A 19,290-nucleotide genomic window follows, 5' to 3' on the forward strand; every position below is an offset into this window, starting at 1 on the left:
GGGAGGGGGAGCCTCAGTATCTCTATGGGGAGAGGCTGTTTGGGGGGGGGCGAGGTGGGGGGAACAGGCATGGAGGGAACCCCCCCGGGCTCCCCCCGGGCAGCGGGTGGTACGTTCCGGGCGGAAGTGAGGTGTCGCGCGCTGCGGCGGTTCCGGTGTGGGAGCGGCCCGGGCTGGGGGGGCTGAGGCGGGGTCGGGCCCGGTGAGTCCCGGGGGGGGCCCGGGGGTGACACCGGGGCTTGGGGGGTACGGAGGGGACCGGGGAGGGCGTCGGGAGGGGCCGGAGGCAAAGGGGGGCTCGGGGGAAGCTGAGGGAGCGGTGACAGTGGGGTTCCTGGTGGAGGAGGGGACGGGAGGGGGGAATGGAGGGGTACGGGGCTATGAGGGGACAGAGGGACGTGAGGGAACCGGGAAGGTTTGGGGACGTGAGGGGGGACAGAGGGACGTGAGGGGACCGGGAGGGTTTGGGGACGTGATGGGGGGACAGAGGGACGTGCGGGGACCGGGAGGGTTTGGGGACACAGGGACGTGAGGGGACCGGGAGGGTTTGGGGACATGAGGGGGGACAGAGCGGCATGGGGGGCACTGGAGGGTTTGGGGACACAGGGACACGGGGGGGACCTGGAGCGCTGAGGGGACAGAGGGACACGGACCAGGACAGACAGACATGGGGGGGAACTGAGGGTTTGGGGACAGAGGGACAGGAAGGGGACAGAGGGACACTGAGGGCTCCTGGGGGGAGCTGGTGACAAGGAGGTTCCACCTGGGGACACGGTGCCACCAAAATGTGGGACAGGAGCCAGCGCCACCACCGGGGACCGAACGCTCTGAAAAACCCCATTTTTATCACTCCCAGGAATCGCTAACGAGCTAAAAAACACCTTTTAGAGATTATGCACAAGGCCCAGCCCCCCTGAAACCCAGAGCCTGTCGTGCCCGTGCTTTGGGGGGGAGATGGGGGCTGTTTTGAGGTGAAACCTCTGCTTTTTGGTGGCTTCCAGGCCGAGTCCATGCAGAGTGTAATGGCAGGAGCCTGACCCCTGCTTTTGGAGCTGCACGTGGATTATTTTTTGGGTGCAATCCCTGCTCTGGGTGGGTTGCAGGCCGAGGCCATGCTGTGCACGGCGCTGGTGATGGCCGGGAGCCTGGCGCTCACCACGGCCGTGGTGGCCCACGCCTACTACCTGAAACACCAGTTCTACCCCACCGTGGTGTACCTCACCAAATCCAGCCCCAGCATGGCCGTGAGTGCTCCTCTCGTTATTAATTAGCCCTCATTAACCCGGGGAACGGGACGGGGCCGCGTCTCACTTCTGCTTTCGGGGTTACGAACGCCCGCGGTGGGGGTTGAGCTCCCCAAAAACCCCCGGGGACGGGCGGCGGGACGACCCCGGGACCCCCCTCCAGCCCTCGGGACGTGAATTTCGGGGTAGCAAATCCCCCCGGGTTGTCCCCAAAATGCCTTTTGGGGGCTCCTGGCCCCGCAGGTTCTGTACATCCAGGCCTTCGTGCTGGTGTTCCTGCTGGGCAAGTTCATGGGCAAGGTTTTCTTCGGGCAGCTGCGCGCGGCCGAGATGGAGGTGAGCGCCCGGGGGGAGCTTTGGGGGTGTTTTGGGGGGGAATTTGTCAGCCCAGAAAGTCTTTGGTGCCGTTTTAGAGAGGAATTTTTGATCCCAAAAAAGTCTTTGTTGCTGTTTGGAGGGATTTGTTGCTATTTTGAGAGGAATTTATGAGCCCAGAAAGTTTTTGGTGCTGTTTTAGGGGGGAATGTTGGACCCCCAGGAGAACTTTGGTACTGTTTTGGGGAGAATTCAGACCCCAGAAATTCTCTGCTGCTGTTTGGGGGGAGAATTGATGCTTTTTGGGGAAGGATTTTGAACCCTGAGAGTCTTTCAGTGCCAGTTTTCCTGGGGGATTTGAACCCTGAGAGATCTTGGGGTGTAAATTTTGAACCTCCAGAGACCTTGAGCCCCATTTTGGTGTGAATTTTGAACCCCCAGAGTCTTTGGGCCCCTTTTTGGGGTGAATTTTGAACTCCCAGATGTTTTGGGCCCCATTTTGGGTGGGTTTCACACCCCAGGACACCTCGGGTCCCACGTTGGGGTCCAGCCTGGGGGGTCCTGTCCCTAAATCTGTCCCTCAGCACCTCCTGGAGCGCTCGTGGTACGCGGTGACCGAGACCTGCCTGGCCTTCACCGTCTTCAGGGACGACTTCAGCCCGCGCTTCGTCGCCCTCTTCACCCTCCTCCTCTTCCTCAAGTGCTTCCACTGGCTGGCCGAGGACCGCGTGGATTTTGTGAGTGTTGGGAGTAGGGAGAACAGCTCAAAAACAGCCCAAAACCCCCCCAAAACCAACCCCAAATTAATCCAGAACCTGCCCGAAATCAGCCCAAAAATAGCCCCAAATCAACCCCAAAATAACCCCAAATCAACCCCAAAATAACCCCAAATCAACCCCAAAATAACCCCAAAATAACCCCAAATCAACCCCAAAATAATCCCAAATCAACCCCAAAAATAACCCCAAAATAACCCCAAATCAGCCCCAAAATAACCCCAAATCAACCCCAAAATAACCCCCAATCAGCTCAAACCAGCCCCAAATCAACCTAAACCAACCCAAAATAACCCAAACCCACCCCAAACCAGCCCCAAATCAACCTAAACCAACCCAAAATAACCCAAACCCACCCCAAACCAGCCCCAAATCAGCCTAAACCAACCCAAAATAACCTAAACCAGCCCCAAATCAACCTAAACCAACCCAAAATAACCCAAATCAGCCCCAAATCAACCTAAACCAACCCAAAATAACCCAAACCCACCCCAAACCAGCCCCAAATCAGCCTAAACCAACCCAAAATAACCCAAACCAGCCCCAAATCAACCTAAACCAACCCAAAATAACCCAAACCAGCCCCAAACCAGCCCCAAATCAACCTAAACCAACCCAAAATAACCCAAACCCACCCCAAACCAGCCCCAAATCAGCCTAAACCAACCCAAAATAACCCAAACCAGCCCCAAATCAACCTAAACCAACCCAAAATAACCCAAACCCACCCCAAACCAGCCCAACCCCGATCCCGACCCCGTTTTTAATGGAAAATGTGGATTTTTCCCCCCCTGCACAGATGGAGAGGAGCCCCAACATCTCCTGGCTCTTCCACTTCCGCATCGTCTGTGAGCGCTCCTCATTTGCATATTTTTGGGGAAGAGCCCAGGGCAGCCGAGCGTGGTGGGGCCTGATAAGCCGGAACGCTAATCAGCACCGGCTCGTTAACGAGGGGGGGTTAATGAGCTCCGCGGAGGAAAAACGAGGGGCCGGAGTAACGGTGAAATGGGGTGGAAAAATGGGATTTTGGGATGGATTTCCTAAAAATGGGATTTTGGGATGTATTTCCTAAAAATGGGATTTTGGGATGTATTTCCCAAAAATGGAAAAATGGGATTTTGGGATGTGTTTCCCCAAAAATGGGATTTTGGGATGTATTTCCCAAAAATGAGAAAAATGGGATTTTGGGATGTTGGGATTTTGGGATGTATTTCCTAAAAATGGGATTTTGGGATGTATTTCCCTAAAAATGGGATTTTGGGATGTATTTCCTAAAAATGGGAAAATGGGATGTATTTCCTAAAAATGGGATTTTGGGATTTATTTCCCCAAAAATGGAAAAATGGGATTTTGGGATGTATTACCTAAAAATGGGATTTTGGGATTTATTTCCCCAAAAATGGGATTTTGGGATGTGTTTCCTAAAAATGGGATTTTGGGATGTATTCCATAAAAATGGGATTTTGGGATGTATTCCCTAAAAATGGGATTTTGGGATGTATTTCCTAAAAATGGGATTTTGGGATGTATTTCCCTAAAAATGGGATTTTGGGATGTATTTCCTAAAAATGGGATTTTGGGATTTTGGGATGTATTTCCTAAAAATGGGATTTTGGGATGTATTTCCCTAAAAATGGAAAAATGGGATTTTGGGATGTATTTCCTAAAAATGGGATTTTGGGATTTTGGGATGTATTTCCTAAAAATGGGATTTTGGGATGTATTTCCTAAAAATGGGATTTTGGGATTTATTTCCCCAAAAATGGGATTTTGGGATGTATTTCCTAAAAATGGGATTTTGGGGTGTATTTCCCCAATTTTTGGAGGAATTTTGGGTTCCTGGAGGCTCCAAGGTGTGGCCGGAAGTGAGAAAAGCCGTTAATTACGCTCCTCGTTAGCGGTGTGGCTGGAGCCGTTAATTAAGCTCCTGGTCAGCGGTGTGGCTGGAGCCGTTAATTAAGCTCCTGGTCAGCGGTGTGGCTGGAGCCGTTAATTAAGCTCCTGGTTAGAGGTGTGGCTGGAGCCGTTAATTCCGCTCCTCGTTAGCGGTGTGGCTGGAGCCGTTAATTAAGCTCCTGGTTAGAGGTGTGGCTGGAGCTGTTAATTAAGCTCCTGGTCAGCGGTGTGGCTGGAGCTGTTAATTAAGCTCCTGGTTAGCGGTGTGGCTGGAGCCGTTAATTACGCTCCTGGTCAGCGGTGTGGCTGGAGCCGTTAATTAAGCTCCTGGTTAGCGGTGTGGCTGGAGCTGTTAATTAAGCTCCTCGTTAGCGGTGTGGCTGGAGCTGTTAATTAAGCTCCTGGTCAGCGGTGTGGCTGGAGCCGTTAATTACGCTCCTGGTCAGCGGTGTGGCTGGAGCCGTTAATTAAGCTCCTCGTTAGTGGTGTGGCTGGAGCCGTTAATTAAGCTCCTGGTTAGCGGTGTGGCTGGAGCTGTTAATTAAGCTCCTGGTTAGCGGTGTGGCTGGAGCCGTTAATTACGCTCCTCGTTAGCGGTGGGGTTCAGGACCCCCCCCGAAGCTGCTCCCGTTGGTTATTTTGGTTTCTCCCGGCCCCTTTTCCCAGCCCTGATGTTCCTGCTGGGAATCCTGGACTTCCTCTTCGTCAGCCACGCCTACCACAGCATCCTGACCCGCGGCGCCTCCGTCCAGCTCGTCTTCGGCTTCGAGGTGGGTGCGCGGCGGCGGCGCGGCGGCGGCGGCGCGGCCGGGGCGGGATGTCCCACGCGGCGCCGTTGCCGTCCCCAGTACGCCATCCTGATGACCATGGTGCTGACCATCTTCATCAAGTACGTGCTGCACTCCATCGACCTGCAGAACGACAACCCCTGGGACAACAAGGCCGTCTTCATGCTCTACACCGAGCTCTTCACCGGTAGCGGCGCGCCGGGGGGGCCTGGGGAGGTTTAATTAGGTGTTGGTTAATTAGGGCTTGAGGTGGAGTTGGTCAAAGTCTTGGTGGGGTCAGTGGGTCTTCATTGGTCAATGAAGACTCAAAGTCCTGGTGTCAACTGCTCTGGGTTGGTCAACAAAGAATCAAAGTCTTGGTGGGGCTCAACTGGTCCTGGTTGGTCAAAGTCTTGGTGGGGTCAGTTGGTCAATGAAGTCCTGGTGGTCAACTGGTCCTGGTTGGTCAATGAAGACTCAAAGTTTTGGTGGGCTTAGTTTGTTTTCATTGGTCAATGAAGTCCTGGTGTTCAACTGGTCCTGGTTGGTCAATGAGGACTCAAAGTCTTGGTGGGGTCAGTGGGTCTTCATCGGTCAATGAAGACTCAAGGTCCTGGTGCTCAACTGGTCCTGGTTGGTCAATGAGGACTCAGAGTCTTGGTGGGGTCAGTGGGTCTTCGTTGGTCAATGAAGACTCAAGGTCCTGGTCTCAAGTGGTCTTGGTTGGTCAACCAAAAGTGTTGGTGGTGCTCAACTGCTCTGGGTTGGTCAACGAGGACTCAAAATCTTGGTGGGGCTCAACTGGTCCTGGTTGGTCAAAGTCTTGGTGGGACTCAGTTGGTCTTCATTGGTCAATGAAGACTCAAGGTCCTGGTGCTCAACTGCTCTGGGTTGGTCAATGAAGAATCAAAATCTTGGTGGGGCTCAACTGGTCCTGGTTGGTCAACGAAGAGTCAAGGTCCTGGTGCTCAACTTGTCTTGGTTGGTCAATGAAGACTCAAAGTTTTGGTGGGCTTAGTTTGTTTTCATTGGTCAATGAAGTCCTGGTGTTCAACTGGTCCTGGTTGGTCAATGAGGACTCAAAGTCTTGGTGGGGTCAGTGGGTCTTCGTTGGTCAATGAAGACTCAGAGTCCTGGTCTCAACTGGTCTTGGTTGGTCAACCAAAAGTGTTGGTGGTGCTCAACTGGTCCTGGTTGGTCAACGAGGACTCAAAATCTTGGTGGGGCTCAACTGGTCCTGATTGGTAAAAGTCTTGGTGGGGTCAGTTGGTCAATGAAGTCCTGGTGTTCAACTGGTCCTGGTTGGTCAATGAAGACTCAAAGTTTTGTAGAGCTTAGTTTGTTTTCATTGGTCAATGAAGTCCTGGTGCTCAACTGGTCCTGGTTGGTCAATGAGGAATCAAAATCTTGGTGGGGCTCAACTGGTCCTGGTTGGTCAATGAAGACTCAAAATTTTGGTGGGACTCAGTTGGTCTTCGTTGGTCAATGAAGACTCAGAGTCCTGGTCTCAACTGGTCCTGGTTGGTCAAAGTCTTGGTGGGGTCAGTTGGTCAATGAAGTCCTGGTGTTCAACTGGTCCTGGTTGGTCAATGAGGACTCAAAGTCTTGGTGGGGTCAGTTGGTCTTCATTGGTCAATGAAGACTCAAGGTCCTGGTCTCAACTGGTCTTGGTTGGTCAATGAAGACTCAAAATCTTGGTGGGGCTCAAGTGGTTCTGGTTGGTCAATCAAAGAATCAAAGTCTTGGTGGGGCTCACTTGGTCTTTGTTGGTCAACAAAGTCTCAAGGTCCTGGTCTCAACTGGTCCTGGTTGGTCAATGAGGACTCAAAGTCTTGGTGGGGTCAGTGGGTCTTAGTTGGTCAATGAAGACTCAGAGTCCTGGTCTCAACTGGTCTTGGTTGGTCAACCAAAAGTGTTGGTGGTGCTCAACTGGTCCTGGTTGGTCAACGAGGACTCAAAATCTTGGTGGGGCTCAACTGGTCCTGGTTGGTCAAAGTCTTGGTGGGACTCAGTTGGTCTTCGTTGGTCAATGAAGACTCAAGGTCCTGGTGCTCAACTGCTCTGGGTTGGTCAATGAAGAATCAAAATCTTGGTGGGGCTCAACTGGTCCTGGTTGGTCAACGAAGAGTCAAGGTCCTGGTGCTCAACTTGTCTTGGTTGGTCAATGAAGACTCAAAGTTTTGGGGGGCTTGGTTTGTTTTCATTGGTCAATGAAGTCCTGGTGTTCAATTGGTCCTGGTTGGTCAATGAGAACTCAAAGTCTTGGTGGGGTCAATTGGTCTTCATTGGTCAATGAAGACTCAAGGTCCTGGTGCTCAACTGGTCTTGGTCAACCAAGACTTGAAATGTTGGTGCTTGGCTGGTCCTGGGTTGGTCAATCAAAACTCGGAGTCTTGGAGGTGCTCAGCTGGTCACCTCAAGTGACCTTTGGTTGTCCCAAATCTGGCCCAGGTGACATTGGGGTGACACCTCCTTCCCCGAGCTGTCCCAAAATTGGCCCCGGTGGTTTGGGGTGCCCCAGGAGATTTGGGTTCCCAAGTTCATTTGGGGTCCCCCGGGTGATTTGGGGTCCCCCAGGTGGTTTGGGGTTCCCTGGCTGGTTTGGGGTTCCCTGGGTGATTTTGGGGTCCCCGGCTGTCCCCGACCCCGCTGCCGTTCCCGCAGGGCTGATCAAGGTGCTGCTCTACATGGCCTTCATGACCATCATGATCAAGGTGCACACCTTCCCGCTCTTCGCCATCCGCCCCATGTACCTGGCCATGAGGTGAGCTCCTGATCCCCATCCTGATCCTGATCCCGACTGTGATCCGATCCTGGTCCCGGTCCTGATCCCGATCCTGATCCTGGTCCCGATCCTGATCCTGGTCCTGATCCCGATCCTGGTTCCGATCCCGATTGTGATCCGATCCCGGTCCCGGTCCTGATCCCGATCCCGATCCTGATCCTGATCCCGATCCTGGTTCTGATCCCGATCCTGATCCTGATCCTGGTCCTGATCCTGATCCTGATCCTGATCCTGGTCCTGATCCTGATCCTGATCCTGATCCTGGTCCTGATCCTGGTCCCAATTCTGATCCTGATCCCGATTGTGATCCGATCCTGGTCCCGATCCTGATCCTGGTCCTGATCCTGGTCCTGATCCCGATCCTGATCCTGATCCTGATCCTGGTCCTGATCCCGATCTGATCCTGATCCCAATCCTGATCCTGATCCCGATCCTGGTCCTGATCCCGGTCCTGATCCCGATCTGATCCTGATCCCAATCCTGATCCTGATCCCAATCCTGATCCCGATCCTGGTCCTGATCCCAATCCCGATCCTGATCCTGATTGTGATCCTGATTGTAATACCAATCCTGTTTGTGATCCTGATCCCAATCGTGATCCTGATCCCGATCCCAATCCCAATCCCGATCCCAATCCTGATCCCGATCCCAATCCCAATCCCAATCCTGATCCCAATCCCGATCCCGATCCCGATCCCGATCCCAATCCCGAGCTCTGCTCCAGGCAGTTCAAGAAGGCCGTGACCGACGCCATCATGTCCCGCCGGGCCATCCGCAACATGAACACGCTGTGAGTGCCCAGATCCCCCCAGATCCATCCCAAAAACCCCAAAAACCCCAAATCCCAGGAGAACCCCGGCATCCATCCATCCCAGAAACTCCAAATCCTGGGGAAATCCCTGCATCCATCCCAAAAACCCCAAATCCCGGGAGATCCCTGCATCCATCCCAAAAACCCCAAATCCTGGGGAAATCCCTGCATCCATCCCAAAAACCCTAAATCCCGGGAAATCCCTGCATCCATCCCAAAAACCCCAAAAACCCCAAATCCCGGGAAATCCCTGCATCCATCCCAAAAACCCCAAATCCCGGGAGAACCCCGGCATCCATCCCAAAAACCCCAAAAACCCCAAATCCCGGGAAAACCCCGACATCCATCCCAAAAACCCCAAATCCCGGGAGAACCCCTGCATCCACCCCAAAAACCCCAAATCCCGGGAAATCCCTGCATCCACCCCAAAAACCCCAGACCTCGGCTGGGGGTCTGGTACCTGCTGGTCCTGGGCACCTCTGGGTGGCTGGGACGGGGCTGGGACGGGACTGGGAGCACTGGGAGGGTTGGGCACCTTTGGGAATTCAACCCAATCCCGTTGGATTCCGGAGAGAATTCCTCCAGCACACCCCAAAATCCCTTTTCCCCCTAAACTGCCCCAACCCGGGGGATTTTGGGGCACAGCTGGGGGACTTTGGGGCACAGCTGGGGGATTTTGGGTCACAGTGGGAGGATTTTGGGGCACAACCTGAGATTTTGGGGCACAACTGGAGGATTTTGGGGCACAGCCGGAGGATTTTGGGGCACAGCCGGAGGATTTTGGGGCACAGCCGGAGGATTTTGGGGCACAGCCGGAGGATTTTGGGTCACAACCGGCGGATTTTGGGGCACAGTGGGAGGATTTTGGGTCACAACCTGAGATTTTGGGGCACAACCGGAGGATTTTGGGGCACAGCTGGGGGATTTTGGGTCACAGTGGGAGGATTTTGGGGCACAGCTGGGGGATTTTGGGGCACAACCGGAGGATTTTGGGTCACAGTGGGAGGATTTTGGGTCACAGTGGGAGGATTTTGGGTCACAGTGGGAGGATTTTGGGGCACAGTGGGAGGATTTTGGGGCACAACCTGAGATTTTGGAGCACAGTGGGAGGATTTTGGGTCACAACCGGAGGATTTTGGGTCACAGTGGGAGGATTTTGGGTCACAACCGGAGGATTTTGGGTCACAACCGGAGGATTTTGGGGCACAGTGGGAGGATTTTGGGTCACAACCGGAGGATTTTGGGTCACAACCGGAGGATTTTGGGGCACAGTGGGAGGATTTTGGGGCACAGCCGGAGGATTTTGGGTCACAGTGGGAGGATTTTGGGTCACAACCGGAGGATTTTGGGTCACAGTGGGAGGATTTTGGGTCACAACCAGAGGATTTTGGGTCACAGTGGGAGGATTTTGGGTCACAACCTGAGATTTTGGGGCACAGCCGGAGGATTTTGGGGCACAGTGGGAGGATTTTGGGTCACAACCTGAGATTTTTGGGGCACAAGCAGAGGATTTTGGGGCACAACCGGCGGATTTTGGGGCACAGTGGGAGGATTTTGGGGCACAGCCGGAGGATTTTGGGTCACAACCTGAGATTTTGGGGCACAGCCGGAGGATTTTGGGCCCGGCCGTGGCCGATCCCGGCATTCCCGAGGTTTCCCGGCGCAGGTATCCCGACGCCACGGCCGAGGAGCTGCAGGCCGTGGACAACGTGTGCATCATCTGCCGCGAGGAGATGGTGACGGGCGCCAAGCGCCTGCCCTGCAACCACATCTTCCACACCAGGTGCAGCTTCCCGCCGGATCCCGGGAATCTAACGGGAATCACGGGAATCACGGGGTGGGGGGGCAGTTCTGAGCTGGAGACTGAGCCTGAGCCCAAATCTGATCCTGATCCCGATCCTCATTCCATCCTAATCCTGATCCTGATCCCCATCTTGATCCTAATCCCGATCCTGATCTCAATCCCGATCCTGGTTCCAAATCTGATCCTGATCCTGAATCTGATCCTGGTCCCGAATCTGATCCTGATCCCATCCTGATCCTGATCCCAAACCTAATCCTAATCCTGATCCTCATCCTGATCCCGAATCTGATCCTGATCCCAAATCTGATCCTGATCCTGATCCCGAATCTGATCCTGATCCTAATCCTGGTCCTGATCCTCATTCCATCCTAATCCTGATCCCGATCTTGATCCTAATCCCGATCCTGATCCCGAACCTGATCCTGATCCTAATCCTGATCCTGATCCTGAATCTGATCCTGATCCTGATCCTGATCCTGAATCTGATCCTGATCCCATCCCGATCCTGATCTTGATCCTAACCCTGATCCTGATCCCATCCTGATCCTGGTCCCAAACCTGATCCTGATCCTAATCCTGATCCTCATCCTGATCCCGAATCTGATCCTGATCCCAAATCTGATCCTGATCCCATCCCAATCCCGATCTTGATCCTAATCCCGATCCTGATCTCAGTCCCGATCCTGGTCCCAAATCTGATCCTGATCCCAAATCTGATCCTGGTCCCGAATCTGATCCTGATCCTAATCCTGATCCTGATCGTGGTCCCAAATCTGATCCTGATCCCGATCCTCATTCCATCCTAATCCTGATCCTGATCCCGATCTTGATCCTAATCCCGATCCTGATCCCAAATCTGATCCTGATCCCAAATCTGATCCTGATCCCGAATCTGATCCTGATCCTGATCCTGAATCTGATCCTGATCCCATCCTGATCCTGATCCCAAACCTGATCCTAATCCTGATCCTGATCCTGATCCTGAATCTGATCCTGATCCCAATCCTGATCCTGATCCCATCCCAATCCCGATCTTGATCGTAATCCTGATCCAGATCCCATCCTGATCCCAATCCCGATCCTAATCCTGATCCTAATCCCTATCCTGATCCCAATCAAGGGCTAATGAGGGGCTAATAAAGGGCTAGTGAAGGGCTAACAAAGTACTAATGAAGTGCTAATGAGGTGCTAACAAGGGGCTAATGAAGGGGCTAATGAAGCACTAATGAAGGACTAATGAAGCACTAATGATGAGCTAATGGAGGGGCTAATGAAGCACTAATGATGAGCTAATGGAGGGGCTAATGAAGTAGTAATGATGAGCTAATGGAGGGGCTGATGAAGCACTAATGATGAGCTAATGGAGGGGCTAATGAAGCACTAATGATGAGCTAATGGAGGGGCTAATGAAGCACTAATGAGGTGCTAATTGAAAGGTTAATGGAGGAGCAAATTGGGCACTAATGAGGGGCTAAAGGGGCACTAATGAGGGGCTAATGGGGCACTAATGAAGGGCTAATGAAGCAGTAATGAGGGGCTAATGAGGGGCTAATGAAGCACTAATGAGGTGCTAATTGAAAGGTTAATGGAGGAGCTAATGGGGCACTAATGAGGGGCTAACGAGGCACTAATGAGGGGCTAATGAGGGGACAATGAAGCACTAATGAAGCACTAACGAAGTGCTAATGAAGCACTAATGAGGGGCTAATGAGCACTAATGAGGGGCTAATGAAGCACTAATGAGGGGCTAATGAGGGGACAATGAAGCACTAATGAAGCACTAACGAAGCACTAACGAAGTGCTAATGAAGCACTAATGAGGGGCTAATGAAGCACTAATGAAGCACTAATGAGGGGCTAATGAAGCACTAACGAAGCACTAATGAGGGGCTAATGAAGCACTAATGAGGGGCTAATGAAGCACTAATGAAGCACTAATGAGGGGCTAATGAAGCACTAATGAAGCACTAATGAGGGGCTAATGAAGCACTAATGAGGGGCTAATGAAGCACTAATGAAGCACTAATGAGGAGCTAATGAAGCACTAATGAAGCACTAATGAAGCACTAATGAGGGGCTAATGAAGCACTAACGAAGCACTAATGAAGCACTAACGAAGCACTAATGAGCAGTGTTCCCCCAGCTGCCTGCGCTCGTGGTTCCAGCGGCAGCAGACGTGCCCCACGTGCCGCATGGACGTGCTGCGAGCGTCGCTGCCGGCACAGCCGCCCCCGGAGCCGCCGGCACCGGCACCGGCCCCGCCGGGGCCACAGCCCCCGCACCGTGAGTGACCGACAGGGGACAGGGACAGGGACACCTCCCCACACCGGGAGTGACCGACAGGGGACAGGGACAGGGGACAGGGACCCCTCCCACACCGGGAGTGACCAACAGGGGACAGGGACAGGGGACAGGGACCCCTCCCACACCGTGAGTGACCGACAGGGGACAGGGACAGGGACACCTCCCCACACCGGGAGTGACCGACAGGGGACAGGGACAGGGACAGGGACCCCTCCCCATACTGGGAGTGACCGACAGGGGACAGGGGACAGAGACAGGGACCCCTCCCCACACCGGGAGTGACCGACAGGGGACAGGGGACAGGGGACAGGGACCCCTCCCCACACCGGGAGTGACCGACAGGGGACAGGGGCAGGGGACAGGGGACAGGGACAGGGACCCCTCCCCACACCAGGAGTGACTGACTGGGGAATGACCGGGGACAGGGACCCCCCCATGAGTGAAATCTGGGTGTTCCTGATGCAAATCCGGGTGTTCCAATGGAAATCCGGGTGTTCCCGATGGAAATCCGTGTGTTCCCGATGGAAATCCGGGTGTTCCAATGGAAATCCGGGTGTTCCAATGGAAATCTGGGTGTTCCCGATGGAAATCCGGGTGTTCCAATGGAAATCCGGGTGTTCCTGATGCAAATCTGGGTGTTCCTGATGCAAATCCGGGTGTTCCTGATGCAAATCCGGGTGTTCCAATGGAAATCTGGGTGTTCCCAATGCAAATCCGGGTGTTCCAATGGAAATCCGGGTGTTCCAATGGAATTCCAGGTGTTCCCAATGCAAATCCGGGTGTTCCAATGGAAATCCGGGTGTTCCAATGGAATTCCAGGTGTTCCCAATGCAAATCCGGGTGTTCCAATGGAAATCCGGGTGTTCCCGATGGAATTCCAGGTGTTCCAATGGAAATCCGGGTGTTCCAATGGAAATCCGGGTGTTCCCGATGCAAATCTGGGTGTTCCTGATGCAAATCCGGGTGTTCCCGATGGAAATCCGGGTGTTCCAATGGAAATCCGGGTGTTCCCGATGGAAATCCGGGTGTTCCAATGGAAATCCGGGTGTTCTCACCTGCTGCCTCTCCCCGCAGTTCCCCAGGGAATTCTCCCTCCCTTCCCGCCGGGAATGTTCCCGTTCTGGCCGCCCGTGGGGCCCTTCCCGCCCGTTCCCGGTGTCCAGGCCCCGGCCGGAACTGACGGCTCGGCCGCGACCGCCGGCACCGCTCCCGGTGAGTCCCACCCCGGATCCCCCAGACCCAAATCCTCCAACCCCGAATCCCCCAGACCCAAATCCCCCAACCCCAAATCCCCCAGACCCAAATCCTCCAACCTCGAATCCCCCAGACCCAAATCCCCCAACCCCAAATCCCCCAACCCTGAATCCCCCAGACCTGAATCCCCCAGACCCAAATCCTCCAACCCCGAATCCCCCAGACCCGAATCCCCCAGACCCAAATCCTCCAACCCCAAACCCAAATCCTCCAACCCCAAATCCCCCAGACCCAAATCCCCCAGACCCGAATCCCCCAGACCCAAATCCTCCAACCCCGAATCCCCCAGACCCGAATCCCCCAGACCCAAATCCCCCAACCCTGAATCCCCCAGACCCAAATCCCCCAGATCCAAATCCCCCAGACCCAAATCCTCCAACCCCGAATCCCCCAGACCGAAATCCCCCAACCCCAAATCTCCCAGACCCAAATCCCCCAGACCCAAATCCCCCAGACCCAAATCCCATTCCCAGTCCCTTTTCCCACCCCAATCCCGTCCCCCCTTTGCTCTCTGTCCCCCCAGGTTCCCGTGCCAGTGCCGCCGGCGCTGCCGGGGCCGGCTCGGAGCCGGGCGCTGCCGGGGCGGTGCCGGGGCTGCCGCTGCCGCCCTGGGTGGGGATGCCATGGCCCCCCCTCTTCGGTAGGGATTGGGATTGGGGGATTTGGGATTGGGGATTTGGGATTGAGGATTTGGGATTGGGGGATTTGGGATTGGGATTGGGATTGGGATTTGGGATTGGGATTGGGGGATTTGGGATTGGGATTGGGGATTTGGGATTGGGGATTTGGGATTGGGGATTGGGGATTGGGGATTGGGATTGGGGGATTTGGGATTGGGATTGGGGATTGGGATTGGGATTGGGGATTGGGATTGGGGGACTGGGATTGGGATTGGGGATTTGGGATTGGGGATTTGGGATTGGGGATTGGGATTGGGGATTTGGGATTGGGGATTTGGGATTGGGGATTGGGATTTGGATTGGGGATTGGGGATTGGGATTGGGGATTGGGGATTGGGATTGGGGATTTGGGATTGGGGGATTTGGGATTGGGATTGGGGGACTGGGATTTGGATTTGGATTGGGGATTGGGGATTATTTGGGATCTGGGCACTGGGGATTTGGGATTATTTGGGTATTTTGGCACTGGAGATCCTTTGGGGATTGGGTATTTTGGCACTGGAGATCATTTGGGAATTGGGGATTTTGGCACTGGGGATTTGGGATTATTTGGGGGCTGGGAATTGGGGGTTTTGGCACTGGAGATGATTTGGGGTTGCTGCTGACCCCTCGCTCAGGCGTGCCGCCCATGCCGGTGCCGCCGGCCGGCTTTGCCGGGCTCACGGAGGAGGAGCTGCGGGCCATGGAGGGCCACGAGCGGCAGCACCTGGAGGCCAGGCTGCAGTGCCTGCACAACATCCACACGCTGCTGGACGCTGCCATGCTGCAGATCAACCAGTACCTGAGCGTGCTGGCCGCTCTGGGGTAACTGGGATGGACTGGGAGGGACTGGGAGGGACTGGGATGGACTGGGATGGACTGGGAGGGACTGGGATGGACTGGGAGGGACTGGGATGGACTGGGGGGCACAGATCAACCAGTACCTGAGCGTGCTGGCCGCTCTGGGGTAACTGGGAGGGACTGGGAGGGACTGGGGGGACTGGGATGGACTGGGATGGACTGGGAGGGACTGGGATGGACTGGGATGGACTGGGGGGCACAGATCAACCAGTACCTGAGCGTGCTGGCCGCTCTGGGGTAACTGGGATGGACTGGGAGGGACTGGGAGGGACTGGGATGGACTGGGATGGACTGGGAGGGACTGGGAACACTGGGGGGGGTCCTGGCCAGTCCTGACCACCCTGGGGTAACTGGGAGCACTGGGAGCACTGGGAGCACTGGGAGGGGTCGGTGCTGACCCTGTTCCCCCTCCCCACATCCCCGGAATTTGGGATAACCCTGGGACCCCCCCCAGGACCCCCCGAGCTGCTCCTCGGCCGCCCCCCGGCCACGAGGCCCCCCCGGAGGAGCCCCCGGCACCGGGACCCTCGGGAGCCACCGGAGCCACCGGAGCCACCGGAACCACCGGAGCCACCGGTATGTGAGGAGTGCCCTGCTCCAAACTGGGTTAAACTGGGGCTGGACTGGGTTAAACTGGGTTAAACTGGTTCTGCACTGGGTTAAACTGGTTCTGCACTGGATTAAACTGGGTTAAACTGGTTCTGCCCTGCGTTAAACTGGTTCTGCCCTGGGTTAAACTGGTTCTGCCCTGGGTTAAACTGGGTTAAACTGGTTCTGCCCTGGGTTAAACTGGTTCTGCCCTGGGTTGAACTGGGTTAAATTTGGGCTGAACTGGGTTAAACTGGTGCTGCACTGGGTTAAACTGGTTGTGCACTGGGTTAAACTGGGTTAAACTGGTTCTGCCCTGGGTTAAACTGGTTCTGCCCTGGGTTAAACTGGGTTAAACTGGTTCTGCCCTGGGTTAAACTGGGTTAAACTGGTTCTGCCCTGGGTTAAACTGGGTTAAACTGGTTCTGCCCTGGGTTAAACTGGTTCTGCCCTGGGTTAAACTGGTTCTGCCCTGGGTTAAACTGGGTTAAACTGGTTCTGCCCTGGGTTAAACTGGTTCTGCCCTGGGTTAAACTGGTTCTGCCCTGGTGTCTCCCGCAGATCCGGCCCCGCCCGAGGATGAGGAGGACGCGGCCGAAGGCCCCGAGCCCCGGGAGGGCCCCGACACGGCCGAGCTGCGCCGGCGGCGCCTGCAGAGGCTGGGGACCCCTCCCCACTGACCGGGACCCCCCCGGGACCCCTCCCCACTGACCGGGACCCCCCCGGGACCCCCCTGGGACCCCTCCCCACTGACCGGGACCCCCCCAGGACCCCCCCGGGGCCCCCCCGGGGCCCCCCCAGGGCCCCCCCACTGACCGGGCCCCTCCAGCCCCAGACCCCCTCCCCATTTCCCACCACAATTCCCGGCTGGAATCAAACCCAAATCCCGGCTGTGCCCCTTGCAGACCCCAGCCCCATTTCCCCTCTGTTTTCCCCTGTTTTTCCCATTTCCCCCAGTTTCTCACCCTTTCCCTTCCATTTCTTTCCCATTTTTCCCCTTTGTTTCCCTCATTTCCCTGATTTTCCCCTTCCAACACATTTCCTCACCCGTTCCCTTCTGGTTTTCCACATTTCCTCACATTTTTCTCCATCATTTCTCTCATTTCACTATTTTTTCCTAATCCCCCCCCATTTTTTCCCAATTTTTCCCCAATTTCTCCCATTTTCCCCCAATTTCTCCCATTTTTCCCCAATTTCTCCCCATTTTCTCCCAATTTCTCCCATTTTTACCCAATTCCTCCCCATTTTTCCCCATATTTCCCCAATTTTCCCCCATTTTTCCCCAATTTTTCCCATTTTTCCCCATTTTCCCCCCATTTCTCCCTCTCCTCTGAGCCAGGATTGGGTCCCTGCTGTTCCCTGGGAGTTTTGGGGTGTCCCCCCCTCCCCAAATCCCCCCTGGGGTGGGGGGGGGTTTGACCTCTGACCCTGCCCAGCCCGGGGAATTTGGGAAACAGCCCCTGGAATTTTGGGGGCTCCTCCCGTGGGAATTCTGGGGCCACCCCCAGGATTTTGGGGCCCCCCCCGATTTGGGTCCCTCCCGTGGGATTTTTTTGGGATCTTCCCAGGATTTTGGGCCTCCCCCGCTGGGAATTTCGGGATTCCCCTCCATGGAATTTTGGGAATTCTGCCCCTCCCCCCCCATTCCCAAATGAGCTCATTAACAGTATTAACCCCTCCCCCCACGGGGGGACACCCCAAATCCCCCCCATCCCCCCCTCCCAGTCCCAAACTGGTCTGTACTGGTTTGTACTGGTTTCCCACAGCCGGGATTGCAGTTTTTCGCTCACTTTCGCTCATTCCCGGGGGTTTTGGCCCAAATCCCGGCCGGGTTTCGGCCGTTCCGGGGCGGCCGCGCCCCCAGTGCCTCTCGGAACCCCAAATTCTCAGGGAAAAACCAAAAAGCCACAAACCCGCGCCCGGAATCGACGGAAAACGGCGGCTGGGGGGGAGGGGGTGGGAAAGGAGCCGAACGCGGCGGAGTTTTGGGGCAAAAAGGAGCCAAATTGGGATTTTTGGGTTTGAGGCAGAGTTTATTTTTCTTGCTTTCTTTAATTTTTTTGGGCGGTTTTGGCCCCAGCCTGGAGTGGGTTAATGAGGAATTGGGCAATAACGAGGCGGCGGCGCTTTGAGGAGTTGATTTTTAACCCTTTCGTGTTGCTTTTTACTCATTTTGAGCCAAAATCATCCGTTTTTTTGGGGTCTGTTTGAAGGGTTTTTTTGGGTGGATTCCTCAAAATTGCCTCGTTTTGGGGTGAAGCCACGGGGAGGGGGGAGGATCGTTCCGGGGGGGGGCTCTGGACCCCTCCAAATCGCTCCTTTTCCCCCCAAAGCGGTGGCGGAATTATTTAATTTGTAAATAATGTATAAATTTTTACCAGCTCCGATGTAAATACGGCAATAAAGGTTGCAGTAAAGCTCGGCTCCTCCCGCCCGCCAGGGGGCGCGCGGCCCCGCCCGCCTCTCTATGGTTCTCCCTCAGAGTCTCTGTGGCCGCTCTCGTGCCGCTTTGCAATGGTTTCGCAGCCCCTGAGGTTTTGGTGGGCGCTCAGGATCGCCCTGTGCTGGTGTTCGCCCGCCAGAGCCTCAGCGCTTGGTGCGGCGCGCCCCATACTGGTCTGTACTGGTTTATACTGGTGCGTTCCTCCATGGGCTGCTCTGGCCTCTTCTTCCGGTCTCTATGGTTGTGGCTGCGGCACCGGAAGCCGCTCTGGCCGCCGGGCGCGTCTCTATGGTTGTCCCGCCGCTGTCGCTGTTCGATGGCGGCGGCGCTGCGGGTCCTCCCGGCCGCCAGGCGGCGCCATCGCCCCCGCGCAGCGCTCTGTCCCGCCACATCCGGGCCCCGCGCAGCGCGATGGCGGCGGAGGAGCCCGAGGAGAGCCCGGGTGGGACCGGCGGGCGCTGGAGGGGGACGGGGACGGCGGTGAGAGCCCGGGAGCAGGCGAGGGTGAGGTAACGGGGCGGTCCGAGGGGGTCGGGGGTGAGGAGGGGGCTGAGGGGCCGTGAGGCAGGCGAGATCCGAGGGGACTCGGTGGGGTCCGAGGGGATTTGGGGGCCCTGAGGGGATTCGGGGGGCTTTGAGAGGATTTGGCGGCGTCTGAGGAGATTGGAGGGCCCTGAGGGGATTTGAGGGGCTTTGAGGGGATTTTGGGGCGTGTGAGGGGATTCGGGGAGCTTTGAGGGGATTTGGGAGCCCTGAGGGGATTTGAGGGAGGTGTGAGGGGAT

The 19,290-nt window shown here is 55.5% G+C and overlaps 1 protein-coding gene across 2 annotated transcripts; it reads left to right on the forward strand.

Annotated features, from left to right (window-relative positions):
• The first annotated feature begins 75 nt into the window (after positions 1-75).
• SYVN1 (synoviolin 1) lies at positions 76-16,857 on the forward strand. Of its 2 annotated transcripts, none has more exons than XM_086871127.1 (16): positions 76-202; positions 1,002-1,244; positions 1,488-1,580; positions 2,144-2,296; positions 3,135-3,183; positions 4,898-5,001; positions 5,080-5,206; positions 7,663-7,762; positions 8,508-8,573; positions 10,261-10,377; positions 12,542-12,681; positions 13,777-13,914; positions 14,480-14,596; positions 15,254-15,440; positions 15,931-16,052; positions 16,626-16,857. In XM_086871127.1, the coding sequence occupies exons 2-16, from the start codon at positions 1,113-1,115 to the stop codon at positions 16,742-16,744; spliced, it is 1,764 nt and encodes a 587-aa protein (XP_086727253.1). In that variant the 5' UTR covers positions 76-202; positions 1,002-1,112; the 3' UTR covers positions 16,745-16,857. The 2 variants fall into 2 exon arrangements, with proteins under 2 accessions (XP_086727253.1, XP_086727254.1); XM_086871128.1 differs by having other exon boundaries at positions 154-202; positions 1,104-1,244.
• The last annotated feature ends 2,433 nt before the right edge of the window (positions 16,858-19,290 follow it).

The sequence above is a fragment of the Cyanistes caeruleus genome, chromosome 34 (assembly GCF_971803275.1).
Source record: "Cyanistes caeruleus chromosome 34, bCyaCae1.hap1.1, whole genome shotgun sequence".
In the NCBI taxonomy this organism is placed as follows: domain Eukaryota; kingdom Metazoa; phylum Chordata; class Aves; order Passeriformes; family Paridae; genus Cyanistes; species Cyanistes caeruleus.

Coding starts and splice junctions, on each gene's coding strand:
- SYVN1 (XM_086871127.1), top strand. CDS start 1,113: ATGCTGTGCACGGCGCTGGTGATGGCCGGGAGCCTGGCGCTCACCACG. Junction 10,378..12,541: donor AACCACATCTTCCACACCAG/GTGCAGCTTCCC, acceptor GTGTTCCCCCAG/CTGCCTGCGCTCGTGGTTCC. Junction 13,915..14,479: donor GACCGCCGGCACCGCTCCCG/GTGAGTCCCACC, acceptor CTGTCCCCCCAG/GTTCCCGTGCCAGTGCCGCC.